Source organism: Heptranchias perlo, chromosome 5 (genome assembly GCF_035084215.1).
Source record: "Heptranchias perlo isolate sHepPer1 chromosome 5, sHepPer1.hap1, whole genome shotgun sequence".
Classification (NCBI taxonomy): Eukaryota; Metazoa; Chordata; class Chondrichthyes; order Hexanchiformes; family Hexanchidae; genus Heptranchias; species Heptranchias perlo.
The window spans coordinates 43080761-43098704 of NC_090329.1; the positions used below are offsets into that span (position 1 = coordinate 43080761).

At 41.9% G+C, this 17944-nt stretch overlaps 1 protein-coding gene across 1 annotated transcript in view; it reads right to left on the reverse strand.

Annotated features, from left to right (window-relative positions):
- Positions 1-5671: 5671 nt before the first annotated feature.
- nbas (NBAS subunit of NRZ tethering complex) overlaps positions 5672-17944 on the reverse strand; it is a 293872-nt gene continuing 281599 nt past the window's right edge. Inside the window, exon 52 of the mRNA XM_067984290.1 lies at positions 5672-6323. Within this exon, the coding sequence (XP_067840391.1) occupies positions 6048-6323 (276 nt within the window). The 3' untranslated portion in view covers positions 5672-6047. The remainder of the gene's footprint in view (positions 6324-17944) is intronic.

Consider the following 17944-nt stretch of genomic DNA (forward strand, 5'->3'; position numbering starts at 1 on the left):
TCCAACGTGTTGTTTGGCACTACCACCTTGCTTAATGGGATAGATTCGGAACAGATCTAGCAGCTCAAAACTGGGCATCCATGAGGTGCTGTGGGCCATCAGCAGCAGCAGAATTGTATTTCAGCACAATCTGTAACCTCATGGCCCGGCATATTCCTCACTCTACCATTACCAACAAGCCAGGGGATCAACCCTGGTTCAATGAGGAGTGTAGACGAGCACGCCAGGAGCAGCACCAGGCATACCTAAAAATGAAGTGCCAACCTGGTGAAGCTACAACACAGGACTACATGCATGCTAAACAGCGGAAGCAACATTCTATAGACAGAGCTAAGCGATTCCACAACCAACGGATCAGATCAAAGCTCTGCAGTCCTGCCACATCCAGTCATGAGTGGTGGTGGACAATTAAACAACTAACGGGAGGAGAAGGCTCCGTGAACATCCCCATCCTCAATGATGGCAGTGTCCAGCACGTGAGTGCAAAAGACAAGGCTGAAGCGTTTGCAACAATCTTCAGCCAGAAGTGCCGAGTGGATGTTCCATCTCGGCCACCTCCCAATATCCCCACCATCACAGAAGCCAGTCTTCAACCAATTCGATTCACTCCCCGTGATATCAAGAAACGGCTGAGTGCACTGGATGCAGCAAAGGCTATGGGCCCCGACAATATCCCGGCTGTAGTGCTGAAGACTTGTGCTCCAGAAGTAGCTGCACCTCTAGCCAATCTGTTCCAGTACAGCTACAACACTGGCATCTACCCGACAATGTGGAAAATTGCCCAGGTATGTCCTGTCCACAAAAAAAGGATAAATCCAATCCAGCCAATTACCGCCCCATCAGTCTATTCTCACTCATCAGCAGAGTGATGGAAGGTGTCGTCGACAGTGCTATCAAGCGGCACTTACTCACCAATAACCTGCTCACCGATGCTCAGTTTGGGTTCTGTCAGGACCACTTGGCTCCAGACCTCATTACAGCCTTGGACAAAAGAGCTGAATTCCAGAGGTGAGGTGAGATTGACTGCCCTGGACATCAAGGCAGCATTTGACCGAGTGTAGCGCCAAGGAGCCCTAGTGAAATTGAAGTCAATGGGAATCAGGGGGGAAAACTTTCCAGTGGCTGGAGCCATGCCTAGCACAAAGGAAGATGGTAGTGGTTGTTGGAGGCCAATCATCTCAGCCCCAGGACATTGCTGTAGGATTTCCTCAGGGCAGTCCTAGGCCCAACCATCTTCAGCTGCTTCATCAATGACCTTCCCTCCATCATAAGGTCAGAAATGGGGATGTTCGCTAATGATTGCACAGTGTTCAGTTCCATTCACAACCCCTCAGATAATGAAGCAGTCCATGCCCACATGCAGCAAGATCTGGACACCATCCAGGCTTGGGCTGATAAGTGGCAAGTAACATTCGCGCCAGACAAGTGCCAGGCAATGACCATCTCCAACAAGAGAGCGTCTAACCACATCCCCTTGACATTCAACAGCATTACCATCGCCGAATCCCCCACCATCAACATCCTGCGGGTCACCATTGACCAGAAACTTAACTGGACCAGCCACATAAATACTGTGGCTACAAGAGCAGACCAGAGGCTGGGTTTTCTGCAGTGAGTGACCCACTCTCCAAAACCTCTCCACTACCTACAAGGCACAAGTTGGGAGTTTGATGGAATACTCTCCACTTGCCTGGATGAGTGCAGTTCCAACAACACTCATGAAGCTCGACACCACCCATGACAAAGCAACCCGCTTGATTGGCACCCCATCCACCACCCTGACTAGGTAAAGACAATGGTGTAGCAATTCATTTCGGCCCATTTTCGGGCACAGAATGGTCGACACACTGGGACCATGCACCAGAAACTTAAGGCTCAACTGAAACTGGGCCTTGGGACTCAATCAGCACATTTCCAGCGAGTTGTGGACACCAATCAAGTATCCAGAGGCAGCTTGCCCATTTGAAGAGGATTAACTTGATGAACCAATTGGGTGGTGCAGCAAGATGTCTGGGGTGCTTGGTGTCAATGAAGGATTTGTCTCGAGAACTCTAGATCAGAACCCCAAATCATTGGCACGCTTATTTTTCTTGTACTTTTGGCATTTTTCTGGTTTACCTCATTTTGGGAACTTTTAGAGAACTTGGAGCAGGCAATGTGATTAATGGCGGTGTGACATAGTGGCAGACATTTTATGCATTTTTTACCACCATCTGTTAAAGGGTTATTACAATCTTTGTAATGTTTGAAACCCTCCACAGGGGTTAATACAGCCATATTTTCCATTCAAAAATGGGTTAGAAATCTGAAGTCAAAGAAAGTCAATTTATTTTCCCTTATTGGTGCTCCTTGAAAAGGGCTGGCTAAGCAGAAACTTGATGATCTCTGCAGCTAGGTCCAAGAATTAAAAAAGAAAATGATGCTATGAGCAACAAGCTCAGTGTTGGTGCTAAGGAAAAACTGAACTGGCTGCTCAGGTGTAGTGTCAGCCTTTATGAGAAACAAGAGGGGAGGAATAAGAGTGGCAGGGCTATTGTGATAGGGGATTCAATTGTAAGGGGAACAGATAGGCGTTTCTGCAGCCGCAAACGTGACTCCAAGATGGTATGTTGCCTCCCTGGTGCGAGGGTCAGGGATGTCATGGAGCGGCTGCAGGGCATTCTGAAGGGGGAGGGTGAACAGCCAGTAGTCGTGGTCCATATTGGTATCAACGACATAGGTAAAAAAAGGGATGAGGTCCTGCAAGGTGAATTTAAGGAGTTAGGAGATAAATTAAAAAGTAGGACTTCAAAGGTAGTGATCTCAGGATTACTACCAGTGCCACGTGCTAGTGAGTATAGGAACAGAATAGACAGGATGAATGGGTGGCTGCAGGGATGGTGTAGGAGGGAGGGATTTAGATTCCTGGGACATTGGGACCGGTTCTGGGGAAGGTGGGACCTGTACAAGCAGGACGGGTTACACCCAAGCAGGACCGGGACCAATGTCCTCGCGGGGGTGTTTGCTAGTGCTGTTGGGGAAGGTTTAAACTAGAGTGGCAGGGGGATGGGAACCTGAGCGGGGAGTCAGAAGGGAATAAAGTTGAGAGCAGCAAGAGAGGGGAAGACCCAGGGGAAATCTACAATACAAATAGTACAAACAGTTGTTCAAGAACAAGTGAAATGGAAAAGCGTAGAGCAGCGGAAAGAAAGTGTACTTTAGGCACTACAGATAAAGTGAAAACTAGAAGGCGTAAGGCGATTAACCCAGCATCAAAGCTGAAGGTCAGGCTAGGGTGTGTGGCCCAACTAAGAGTTCTATATACAAATGCACAGAGTATAAGGAATAAATTAAATGAACTACAGGTTCAAATTCAAATTGGAGGGTATGACATGATAGCTATTACAGAGACTTGGCTGCAGGATGGTCAGGATTGGGAACTAATTATACCGGGTTATAAGGTCTACAGGAGAGATAGGGAAAATGGAAGAGGGGGAGGAGTAGCCTTAATGATTAGAGATGAAATCACTTCAATGATAAAGGAGGATATAACGAGAGGTAAGCAGCCAACAGAGATCTTATGAGTTGAATTGAGAAATAGGAAAGGATCTAAGACTATAGTGGGAGTTGTATATAGGAGCCCTGGCAGCAGCTCTGAAGTGCTAGATTGTATAAATGCAGAGATTAGACAAGCGTGTAAGAAAGGTATAGTGGTCTTAATGGGGGACTTTAACCTTCACATAGATTGGGAAAAGCAGACTAGCAACTGTCAGAAAGGTAGTGAATTTCTTGAGTGTGTCCGGGATAGTTTTCTACAGCAGTATGTCCTAGAGGCAACAAGGGGGCAAGCCATACTAGATTTAGTAATGAGTAATGAACCAGATTTAGTTAACGGCTTAACTGTGCGTGAACATCTATCCAATAGTGATCATAACATGATCGAGTTCAATGTAGTGTTTGAAAGGGAAAAAAGTGAATCAGCTGCTAAGATTCTAGACTTGGGCAAGGCCGACTTCAATGGGATGAGACAGAGACTGTCCACAGTAAACTGGGCAAATCTGTTAATGGGTAAAACGACTGATGATCAATGGGAAATGTTTAAAGAAACATTTAACGTGATACAGAATCGGTTTATACCCCTGAGGGGCAAGAACTCTACTTGCCAAAAAAAACAGCCATGGACAACTAAAGAGGTAAGGGACAGTATAAGACATAAGGAAAGGGCATACAAAAAGGCAAAAAATGGCACAGATCCTGGCGAACGGGAAAGATACCAAGATCAACAAAGGGTCACAAAACAGATAGTAAGAGCTCCAAAAAGAGAGTATGAAAAGAAACTCGCAAGGGATATCAAAACCAATACAAAGAACTTTTATAGTTATATTAGGAAAAAGAGGGTGGTCAGGAGCAGTGTTGGCCCCTTAAAAACTGAAAGTGGGGATATTGTCATTGACAATGGGGAAATGGCGGACATGTTGAACAATTACTTTGCGTCAGTATTTAAAGTCGAAAAAGAGGATAGCATGCCGGAAATCCCAAGAAAACTTATATTGAATCGGGGACAGGGACTCGATAAAATTAACATAAGTAAAGCAACAGTAATGAAGAAAATAATAGCACTAAAGAGTTGACAAATCCCCAGGACCAGATGGTTTCCATCCCAGGGTTTTAAAGGAAGTAGGTGAGCACATTGCGGATGCCCTAACTATAATCTTTCAAAGTTCTCTAGATTCAGGAACTGTCCCTCTAGATTGGAAAATTGCACATATCACTCCGCTTTTTAAGAAAGGAGACACAGGGAAACCGGGGAATTATAGACCAGTTAGCCTAATATCTGTTGTGGGGAAAATGCTGGAGTCTATAATTAAGGATAGGGTGACTGAACACCTCGAGAATTTTCAGTTAATCAGAGAGAGCCAGTATGGATTTGCGAAAGATAGGTCGTGCTTGACAAACCTGAATGGAATGTTGGCCTTTATATCTAGAGGACTAGAGTACAAGGGGGCAGAAGTTATGCTGCAGCTATACAAAACCCTGGTTAGACCGCACCTGGAGTACTGCGAGCAGTTCTGGGCACTGCACCTTCGGAAGGACATATTGGCCTTGGAGGGAGTGTAGCGTAGGTTTACTAGAATGATACCCGGACTTCAAGGGTTAAGTTACGAGGAGAGATTACACAAATTGGGGTTGTATTCTCTAGAGTTTCGAAGGTTAGGGGGTGATCTGATCGAAGTTTATAAGATATTAAGGGGAACAGATAGGGTGGATAGAGAGAAACTATTTCCGCTGGTTGGGGATTTTAGGAGTAGGGGGCACAGTCTAAAAATTAGAGCCAGACCTTTCAGGAGCGAGATTAGAAAGCATTTCTACACACAAAGGGTTGTAGAAGTTTGGAACTCTCTTCCGCAAATGGCAATTGATGCTAGCTCAATTGCTAAATTTAAATCTGAGATAGATAGCTTTTTGGCAACCAAAGGTATTAAGGGCTATGGGCCAAAGGCAGGTATATGGAGTTAGATCACAGATCAGCCATGATCTTATCAAATGGCGGAGCAGGCACGAGGGGCTGAATGGCCTACTCCTGTTCCTAAGAACAGGTCAGCATCAGTATATAGCGACATTTTTGATTGCAGAAGATATGTTCCCCAGACTTTTATGGTGTGAGAGGGTGTAGAATGAGGAAAAATTTAAATAATTGCACAAATGCAAAATTGCAACTTTATTTGAAATTTTAATACACTATTTCACAATGACAATTGTAGCAGTTCACTGAAGTACACTACTGGGGCATAACATTCTTAAAATTAGTCCTAGTTAGTTTTTTTATTAATTGAAGAGTTCTAATTTTCAATAATGCACAGTTGGAAAGTTGCTTACACAACCACATTGATATTATGGACTTAATGCCAGAAGCAAGAACATTTCCAGATAGCAATTTGAGTCATGTTAACCTCTACCCCAGCATCCAATCGAAGATGAGTAGGGCAGGAAGTCCATGCTTTGTCCTTTTCCTGCAACTTCACTATTGAAGCATTGAACAAGATATACCTTGTGGCGGCACAATCCTTTCATAACCATCTCTTTGTAACACTTAATGCAGCACTAAACGTACTTAAGGATGGATGTGTGGCCCTGTGAGACATCATTAGAGAACCTCCCTCTGCAGTGCAGCCTGCTCGATTCAATTGTTCTGCTATCTCATCAACACTGCAGTGTCCCTCCTCGTGATTGACCAAAAGATGTTTTATAAGGTGAGGGTAGAAAACAGTAGAGACACAGTCCACCACTAATTTCTTGTTCAGCAGCAAGGAAAGTAGCTCTGAATCACAACTGGAAGCATCAATCTAGAGAAAGGAAAATATAATGAGTACCAATTTTCTGTATGATCTATTGAAAAAATGATATTTTTAGTCAGTGTAGGATTTCATTTACAGTTAACAGTATGACTTGTACATTATGCACTTGAACCAAACTGTGAATGCTTAACGCTCATCAAATAACTCTCTTTCTGTTCCCCCTACTCTACAACAACAATTGCATTGATATAATGCTTTTAACATAGAAGAGCATCCCAAGCAGCTCCATAGTTGTAGTCAGACAAAAACGGATGCTGAGCTAAAGGAGGAGATATGGGAGGATGGGGGATGGAGAGGATATGGGGTCAAAAGCTCAGCTTGTGGGCGAATAGGATGCAGAGGCTGTGATCAGTCTGGTTTAACCTGAGACAGTAGCCACTGAAGAGGATGCAAGGGTGGCAAGGGTACAGAGTTTGTGGTGGGGCTAAAGATGATGGCTTCAGTCTTCGCAACGTTTAACAGGAGGAAATTGCAGCTTATCCAAGACTGGATATTGGACAAGCAGTCTGACAGCCCAGTAGCAGTGGATGAGGTCGAGAGAAGTGGTGGAGAGGTAGAACTGGGTGTTGTTAGACTACGTGTGGAAACTAACCCCATGTCTTTAAATGATGTCACCAAGGGGCAGTGTGTAGATGAGGAAGAGGAGATGGCCAAGGATAGATCCTTGGGGGGACTCCACAGGTAACGGTGCAGGGGTGGGAACAGAAGCTATTGCTAGAGATTTTGTGGCTTCAATCTGGCATTGATAGATAACAATGGAAGTGGAAGTGAAAGATAGAAAGAACTTGCATTTATATAGCACCTTTCATGACCTCAGGATGTCTCAAAGTGCTTTACAGCCAATTAAGTATTTTTGAAGTGTGGTCACTATTGTAATGTAGGAAAGTGAGGGCAGTCCCACTGAGGTGGACATCGAAGGAGAGGTGTTGCAGGAAGGAGAGGTGTCACAGTGTGATCAACTGTGCAAAAGCTGCAGACAGGTCGAGGAAGAACAATGCACCATTTCAAGTCTCGACTTGAGGGAGTGAAGTTGGAGGTCATACCAGGGAAACAACCAGGATGGGAGACAGTAAAGGTTTTATTGGGGATAAGGGCATCAAAGGTGGAGATGAGGGAGTAGCTCAGCAGATCAACAGCTGGAGAAGTATTGTAGTAAATCAAAGGCCAAAGATTTGGAAGTTGGCAGCTGGAAAATGCAATTATAAGTGACTTGGGAGAAAGCAGTGGGGTTGGAAGTGGTTAGGGACGTTGAGTTGTGAGAATACAAAGAAGTGGTCAGAGATGGCCTTATTGATGATCAAAACCACGGGAGTAGAAGGGCCACATAAGATGGCAAGGTCGAGGAGGTGGTCTTGAATATGGGTAGATTTTGCATGGAAGAAGAGATTAAGGGAAGACAGGAGGGCAATGAAGGAGAGAGCAAAATGAGTTGACCTGGAAATTGAAATCACTGAGGATGAGGAGTCACTCAGTGCAGAGGCTGAGGGAGGAAAGGAGGGAGGATTTCTCAGAGATTAACTCAGGATGGGGTTTGTGAGAGCTGTAGAGAATGAAGAGTTTAAGAGAGATGAGAGGGGTGGAACAAGATGAGATGTTCAAAGGAGGAGAGGTTGCCAAAGTAGGAGAGACCAAGGTCACACTGCCACCGTGGTGGTTTGCCAGGGCAGACAGTGGAGAGCATAGCCAGGCAGAAAGGTATCAATAAGGGGTAAGCTGTTGCCACCTGTGAGCCAAGTTTCTGTCAAAGCCATGATAGAAACATAGAAAATAGGAGCAAGAGTAGGCCATTCGGCCCTTTGGGCCTGCTTCGTCATTCAAAATGATCATGGCTGATCGTCTAAATCAGTACCCTGTTCCCGCTTTTTCCCAATATCCCTTGATCCCTTTAGCATTAAGAAATATATCTATCTCCTTCTTGAATACATCTAATGACTTGGCCTCCACTGCCTTCTGTGGTAGAGAATTCCACAAGTTCACCACCCTCTGAGTGAAGAAATTTCTCCTCATCTCGGTTCTAAATGGCATACCCTGTATCCTGAGACTGTGACCCCTGGTTCTGGACTCCCCAGCCATCGGGAACATCCTCCCTGCATCTAGTCTGTTTAGTCCTGTTAGAATTTTATATGTTTCGATGAGATCACCTCTCATTCTTCTAAACTCTAGTGAATATAGGCCTAGTCGACCCAATCTCTCCTCATACGTTAGTCCTGCCATCTCAGGAATCAGTCTGGTAAACTTTCATTGCATTCCCTCCATAGCAAGGACATCCTTCCTCAGATAAGGAGACCAAAACTGCACACAATACTCCAGATGTGGTCTCACCAAGGCCCTGTACAACTGCAGTAAGACATCCCTGTTCCTGTACTCAAATCCTCTTGCAATGAACGCCAACATACCATTCGCCTTCCTAACTGCTTGCTGCACCTGAATGCTCACTTTCAGCGATTGGTGTACAAGGACACCCAGGGTCTCATTGCACCTCCCCTTTTCCCAATGTATCACCATTCAGATAATAATCTGTCTTTCTGTTTTTACAACCAAAGTGGATAACCTCACATTTATCCACGTTATATTGCATCTGCCATGTTCTTGCCCACTCACCCAACTTGTCTAAATCATATTGGAGCCTCTTTGCATCCTCCTCACAGCTCACATTCCACCCCAGCCTTGTGTCGTCTACAAACTTGGAAATGTTACATTCAGTTCCCTCATCCAAATCATTGATATATATTGTGAATAGTTGGGGCCCAAGCACTGATCCCTGCGGTACCCCACTAGTCACTGCCTGCCACCCGGAAAAAGACCCATTTATTCCTACTCTCCTGTCTGTCAACCAATTCTCAATCCATGCCAGTATATTCCCCCCAATCCCATGTGCCTTAATTTTGCACACTAACCTCTTGTGTGGGACCTTATCAAAAGCCTTCTGAAAATCCAAATACACCACATCCATTGGTTCTCCCCTATCTATTCTACTAGTTACATCCTCAAAAAACTCCAGTAGATTTGTTAAGCATGATTTCCCTTTCATAAACCCATGCTGATTTTGTCCAATCCCGTTAATGCCTTCCAAGTTTTTCTGTTATCACATCCTTTATAATTGACTCGAGCATTTTCCCCACTACTGATGTTAGGCTAACTGGTCTGTAATTCCCTGTTTTTTCTCTCCCTCCTTTTTTAAATAGTGGGGTTACATTTACCACCCTCCAATCTGTAGGAACTGTTCCAGAGTCTATAGAATTTTGGAAGATGACCACCAATGCATCCACTATTTCCAGGGCCACTTCCTTTAGTACTCTGGGATGTAGATTATCAGGCCCTGGGGATTTGTCAGCCTTTAGCCCCATTAATTTCCCTTGCACTATTTTTATACTAATACTGGTTTCCTTCAGTTCCTCCCTCTCACTGGACCCTTGGTTCCCTAACATTTCTGGCAGGTTATTTGTGTCCTCCCTTGTGAAGACAGAACCAAAGTATGTGTTTAATTGTTCTGCCATTTCTTTGTTCCCCATTATAATTTCCCCCATTTCTGACTGTAAGGGACCTACATTTGTCTTCACTAATATTTTCCTCTTGACATATTTATAGAAGCTTTTACAGTCAGTTTTTATGTTCCCTGCTAGTTTACTCTCATACTCTATTTTTCCCCTCTTAATCAATCTTTTTGTTCTCCTTTGCTGAATTCTAAACTGCTCCCAATCCTCAGGCTTGCCGCTTTTTCTGGCAATTTTATATGTCTCCTCTTTGGATCTAATACTATCCCTAATTTCTTTTGTAAGCCACGGTTGAGCCACCTTTCCTGTTTTATTTTCGCGCCAGACAGGAATGAATAATTGTTGTAATTCCTGCACACGTTCTTTAAATATTAGCCATTGCCTATCCGCCGTCATCCCTTTTAGTAAAGTTCCCCAATCTATCATAGCCAACTCGCACCTCATACTTTCATAATTTCCTTTATTTAGATTCAGGACCCTAGTTTCGGATTCAACTACTTCACTCTCCATCTTAATGAGGAATTCTATCATGCTATGGTCGCTCTTCCCTAAGGGACCCCGCACAACAAGATTGTTAATTAATCCTTTCTCATTGCACAATACCCAGTCTAGGATCACCTGTTCTCTAGTTGGTTCCTCAATGAATTGGTCTAGAAATCCATAACGTACACACTCCAGGAATTCCTCCCCCACAGTATTATTGCTAATTTGGTTTGACCAATCTATATGTAAATTAAAGTCACCCATGTTTATAGTTGTACCCGTCTTGCATGCGTCTCTAATTTCCTGTTTAATGCCCTCCCCTACATCTCCACTACTGATGTCGTTGCAATCATCCATAATAAGGTCATGGATGGCAGGGGTGAATGGATATTCTGGGGGTAAATGGGGAGGTGAAAGGACAGTGATTTAACTTACTGTGTTTGTGTAGCAGTACTGAGCCAACTGTGCTTTCTGCATCAGAAAGCCATTTTACTATACCTGTATCTAAAGAAAAAGAAAGATTTGCATCTATATAGCATCATTTCACATCTCAAAGCACTTCATGTACAAGAAGTTACTTTGAAGTGCAGTGGCTTCTGTTACATAGGGAAACTTGACAACTATTATGCACCCAGTAGGGTGCCACAAACAGCAATCAGACGGATGACCAGTTAATGTTTTTAGTGCCGTTGTTTGGGGGAGGAAAGGTTGGCAAGGAAACTGGGAAAACTCCCTACTCTTTTTTTTTGAATAGTGTCATGGGATCTTTGTCCCATGGGATCTTTAATGCTCACCTGAAACACAGGAACAGGCAGACATGTAATCCAAAAGGACAATACCTGTAACAATGCAGGACCTCCCTAGTATTGCACTGGAGTGGCAGCCTTGATCATGTGCTCAAGTCCTGGAGAAGGGATCAAACCCATGATCTGTGACCCAGAGGTAAGAGTGCTACCAGCTGAGCCAAGCTGACACCTACCATCTTTGTAATCCAAGTGGTTAAATTCATTTATGATTTTTAAAAAAAAACTGACTTTGGTTACAGAACATTTATACATTATATTACAATTATTGACAAATTATGCTGGGTAAGTACATTTATTAGATAAAAATAAAACTTAGAAGCATAAGCAGCGTGACTATCAATGAATAACTATACTTTATCTTTCTTATACCTATCATCTTAATATTTTACAGTCATCAGCTCTTGAGATAACAACCTCAGACTTACAAGCACTGATAATACACCAGGGAATGAGAACAGGTTTCAGCACTGATGAATACTCAGAGTAGTTTTTTTTTTGCTAGGTAGTCAACTTTAGATAAATGCTTACACGATTGAAACACAGACACATACCAAACCATTCACATTCACTCCATTATAGAACTCCTGGTTTAAATAGAACATTCAAGTATTATTTTGTATTAAAAGGGTAAATTTGCTTTGAATCAGATACTCTTACAGTTATCAGAATAAAATCTAATCGATTAGGACAAAACATAAGCACTGCCTCCCTTGCCTGTTCTCACCCTCCCATGCTAGCTTGCACCCCACCCAACTGTTTTCCCCCTTACCTTAACTGCTGCATCAAGAACTCAATGTACATACTGGATATTTTTTTCAGCTTTCCTCAGCCAATCACTGCAGAATATTTGAGGCAAGTGTGGGAAAGGCTGCTGCATGGGATTTCAGCCAGCCATACAAAGGAGAAAGGAAATTGGCAGAGCGATAGCTGCCAGATTTCTGAATTAGGCCACAGGTTCATTTTGTGACCAATGTACTCAATTTGGAGTTACTTTGGAGTAAGATTAACAATGAAAGCGAGTCTCAGCAACTGAGGTTCCAGGCATGTTGACTAAATTTTGGTTATTTATCATTGTAAAAAGAGTTTCAGTTCAGGACATTAGCATATAAATCTGACATCCTCTTGGAATAGTGCAACAAATGCAAAATTCTTTTCCAAATATAAAATCTTTATTTATTTTTTCATTGTTAGGAATCAAAACCCAGTGCTACGATTACCTGCAGACATTGGTATACTATCACTTTACGCTTTTGCTTACTTTTTTTGTTTGAAATGCTGAAAATGTCATTGAGCAGTGCAACAAAAAGTAGAAATTGCTTTTCCTTAACGTTATTGACTTTGAAGCAACCTTTGACTCAATATATTACCGCTTACTTTAGGAAATTTTACATTGTTATGGAATACTTGTGAAAATTGTCTCCAATGTTGTAAAACCACCCTGCAATAACAGAGAAAGAAAGAACTTGCATTTATATAGTGCTTTTCATGACCTCAGGATGTCCCAAAGCTCATTACCACCAATGAAGTACTTTTGAAGTGTGGTCACCATGTTAATCCAGGGAAACAATTTGTACACAGCAATGACATAAATGAGCAGATAATCTGTTTTAGTAATGTTGTTTGAGAAATAAATATTGGCCATGACACTGAGAGAACTCCCCTGCTCTTCTTCATATATGCACCTGTGATCTTTAACGTCCACCTGAGAGGGGAGGCAGGGACTTTGTTTTAACGTCTCTACTGAAAGACAAGGTCTGACAATGCAGCATTCCCTCAGTACTGCACTGGTGTCAGCCTAGATTATGTGCTCAAGTCCTGAAGCGGGACTTGAACGCACGACCTTCTAATTCAGGCAGTAGTGCTACCACTGAGCCAAGGCTGACACCTACAAAAGCTAAGCAAAGGCCAGTGGAGTCCTTCTGGACTATTTTTTAATTATAACAACAGGATACATCATGCAGCTGTACTTTCTCACACATGCTAATGACTGCATTATCCAAAGGAGAACCAACATAAATGTATTAAATACAACAGCAACAAAAACTGGATCAATGACAGGAAGATTATGGGCATGAGGATACAAAATGCTAATAAGGCAGTGATCCAGTGGATAGTTGAACGTATCTGGGAAATGAAATATGATTGGATGGACACATAAGTGGCAAGGTAAGAACTTTTCATGAAAAAGCTGTAGCCATTTTGAGGTGAAGACAAAGGTTGACATCTTCAATCATGTTTTTTTTGTATAGTGCAGAGTGTGGGAAAGGTCTGAATGAAGTTAATGAGAACGGCCAAAAATTTAAGTCAAACGTATGGGGCAAATTCTGATGGTTTGGTGACTAGTCGTAGGCAACCTTTGATGATAAAGCAGATAATATCTAATGGATGGCAATTCTATGGTCATGTAGTGAGAATGACAAATAAATTTAAACAAGACAAAGAAGATGGTACTCTGTACAGTGAAAATTACATGGCGCAAAAAACCTTAAAACACATTTTTTTATACATAAAAAATTTCAATAAAATCACATTATAGACGAAATGTCAAGGACAGCAATAAATGCGATTTTATTACAGCCCTATCTGTGGTCTATGAAGGATTAAAGTTAACAAGTAAAAAAAGTTTTTTGTTTGACTGAGCTGCTTAACTAATGATTAAATGGTGCAAAGATTGCCAATGACATTACTTTGACCCGATGTTGACATAAATCCTGCCTGAGCATGCAATTTCTTGGCAAACTTGTTATGTTTGTATCAGAATTTTACTATATTAGTTGTTTCTTCCCTTTCCCCAACCGATGTCTAATGAGAACGTCATTATTGTAATAACTGAAAAATTATACAAGTTTTCAGCACAATGTACAGAAATCTACTAAAATTTGTCTGAAACTGAGAGGAGTGTAATTAAACAGGACTTGTACCTCTGTATAGCTCTAGGAGCAAATGGAGGAAGGTGTGTTTGCATGTTGGGTTTTTGACAGCTTGCTCCTATTATGGAACCAGGTTAATTTCCAAGGATGACGATCAACACGACAAACCCACTAGCACACTTGCAGAATTTCTCCTTACTGTCAGACGCCACTACTATTTAGTAAAACTTCTGCTATATCATCAAGGAGTTGAGTATTTGTGCTACATAAGCAATCTGTTTCTTGTCTAACAGGCCTGTCAATAATACGTGAACGATGCATGCTGCTTAGACATTCTTCATGTTCTAATGATGCACCACAAATTATTAACCAGTTTACATTCCATAGGGATAATGTTGCATATGAAGTAAAAACAACCACTCTTAAATCTCCTATCATGTTATAATCAATTTTGTTCTGTTTTAATTTGTGAATTTAGTTCCAAAAAAGCCAAAATTTATATGCTACCTGCATAAAAAATTACAATTTATTAATTACCCATGGTGTAGAGAACAGAAATTCTAGTGGTGCAATATGTGAGCAAATTAGTACGATATGTTTTACATCATGACATCTTTCTGTTTTTGGCCTCTCTCCGTAGATTACATGACTGCGGGGGTGGGTGTGAGGTCGGGGGAGGGAAGAAGCGATTAGCCATGATGGTCTGGCCATCATTGTGTGGGGCAGGCTTGATGGACCAGCGGGTCGTTTCCTGCCCATCAATTTCAAACGTTCGTATTTTCAGAGCAAACACTGATTACTGTTCTTCACGATGCAAAATATTGAATGCTGAGTACCAGAACTGCAGCATTTTGGGATTCATCTTCATAAAATTTTGTCACAAGAAAAAAAGCCTAAACAGTGTACTTTTTTAAAGTTATATCCCTTTACTTTTTGTTCAAAGTAATTGTTAGTGAACATTTAAAAGTGATTATCATCTTTGCAGTTTGGCTGGAAGTGCTAAAGCATATGGATGCATAACAGACTTTATTCTGGACTGTATCCCTCTGGGCCAGAGCTGATTTATTAAAAATTTCCTCCCATGATATGGTCATGATCCAGTTGCCCACCGAGAGATGAACTATGTGTTCTCACTAAGGGTTTTTTTTTGGTACTTTACTTATGGAACTGGTATCAGATACTGGAGGGGGGCAGTATATAGCATATATTCAGGATACATGCTTGGACGCAGAGACCCTGTTTGCAAAATCTCTTGGGCAGGCAGCCTGTGTTGGGATTGAGTGCAGCTGTTTTTTTTTAGGGTGCAGGGACTTTTCATATTCAATTACTTCTTAATTAAAAATAGCCACGCAACAACTGGGCACCATCGTGCATGTCTGGGTAATCATGATGGTGTCCTCTTGTTAATATTCATTATCTTAACAGCACCACAGCATATCTATTGAATCTAGACTGACATTTCAATGCAGTATTGAAGGAGTGCTTCAGTGTCGGAGGAGCCATCTTGTGGATATGACGTTAAACCGTCTGCCTGTTCGGGTGGGCATAAAAGTTCTCATGGCACTATTTGAAGAAGAGCAGGGGAGTTCTCCTGGTGTCCTGGCTAACATTTATCCTTCAGATACTACCACCAAAACAGATTAACTGTCATTTATCTCATTGCTGTTTGCAGCACCTTGCTGTGCTCAACTAGCTGCAGTGGTTATCTATATAAAACCTGTGATCACACTTCAAAAGCAATTAATTGGCTGTGAAAGGCTTTGGGATGTCTTACGAACATGAAAGCCATCAGATAATGTTTTTGTATTTACCCAACAGGTCTTTAAATGCAGAGACTTTGTTGCCAGGTGAAATGGACCTGAATGGGGGACTTGGAGTTAAGCTTAGAAGGGGACAAACTTTGCAAATTATGTTGATGGGAAGAAGTTAAAAGTTGACCCTGTATTGATGTTCAGGAGATAACCAACACAGACTCATTTAATAGTCCTCTCAGTGCCTGCTGTTCAATGTGTTATCAGAGGTTGTAAAGCAAGGGTCAGTGTATAATGTGCTAAGTAATAAACCTGCCAGGTAGGCAGCAGAAGGGAAACAGTACATAATTCAATCGACAAGTTGATTTAGATTTTAAATGAATAGTGAGTTTGGTATCATCAATTTCCTCCCTCCTTCAATTATTTTCTGTCATACTATGAAGCATACTTCATTCTGTATTATAAACTCTTAAGGTGCTCATTTCTCTACAGTTTATCTGAAAACCTTAAACTACAAGAGTTTGCATTCCTACAAGAGACACTGTTGACTGCGAGGGCACACACTAAATTCAGATGCATTGGGTAAGCACATCCACTGCCCTAAAGAATCATGGGGTACAGTTTTCGCTTTGGGCACAATCAAGAAATTGTACCCAAAATGTGCTTGAAACTGTGCTGGTTAGGTTAGGTTTCAAGTTTCTGCTAAAATTTATTTGCATAATGACAAACGTAAAATCTTCCATGAACCAGCACAATCGGGCAGCGTAACAGAATCGTTTTTTTTTCTTTCCATTAAAAAGTGTTCACTGATGTATTTAAGAGTGGTAACCTGGTGCAGTTTTATTAATACAGCTGAAAATGGGTTTGTCAGCAAAAATTAAGCATTTTTAATAAGAGTGTCCAGTCCTCCCCTATGAGTAACCTGATTTAAAATCACAAAAAATGACTTAAAAAAAACTATACTGAACCATTTAATAATTTCATTGCTGTACAATAGTCAGTTTCTTAGTAAATTAATTATTTTTGATTTGAAAAAACTTTTAAAATGCGCTTACAAGTGCCTGTGCGCCTAAGAAAATGTGCATAATTTAAATAGTTTTCCATAACCAACGCAATTAGCGGAATCTTGCAATGCCGGCCTGGGGAATGGGCAGTTTTGTGGGTGGGGCCTGATCTGGGCGAACTGAATCTTGAACCAATGTAAAAGATCACAGAAAACACCAGCATAAGTGCTTTTGGGTGTAACTCACTTACGTTTAAAATTCCCTGATCTTTTGTGCTGGTTCAGCGATTCTGCCCGGATTGCGTTGATATAACTGGCGGAAACAAGCAGAAACTCGACCTCCATGTATTTATAGAATGTCCACTTTCTGGTGTAGTAGATACAGGACTTTGGAAGGAATTTATACTAATTACTTTCCTATACCCATATGCTCCATCAAAAATAACCTCCAATTAATGATGGACCTAGTGTAGCTTCAAAGTCACTTTACAAATGATTGTCAGCAAAGACTTGAATCCTGTAACCTAGCCTCAAACTAGAACAAACTCCCATTTGGGAGACACTATTGGGCTGCTGTGTTTATTCTTTGTGTGAGGAATGTTTCAGCCAAATAAATGTCTTCTTCTCAACCCAAGGCGTGCATGGGCTTCATGCCTGTGTGGTCCTGCAAATTTGCCTTCACAGTGAGGAACTGTTGCATGCATAATATTGTTGTAGGCCGCATCACCCTGACCCGAGTATGGTTCTTCCCTTTTCAGGCACTGGTTACTAAAAGGTAACTTGATTGACTTATTTTTCCTCCCTGAATTCTGAGAGGGTAGAATTAAGATCTATCAAAACATGGCAGGCTCACTGGACTTTTTTATGCAAGTGAAGAGACAATGTCCATATCGTACGACACCATCAAGTAGCAGGGAAGATCAGGTGAATGAAGTAGTAACGGTTGAGTGAAGCCAGACCCGTATACTGATTGTATTGTGTGTAATCTTGTTTCTCTTCTAATTTTCTCTACAAGTACACATTTTTTTCTTTCCTTGCAGGCAGTTCACTAACACACAACTTCTTTTCACCCAGGACACCACAATCTGCAGCACTTTTTCTACTATCACTATGCTATTGGAAGGCTCAATTCAGGTGAGCTGAACTTAGCACATTTTCCCTTCTGCACCATCCTGTATAGTGATCCACCAAGCAGTCTCGGT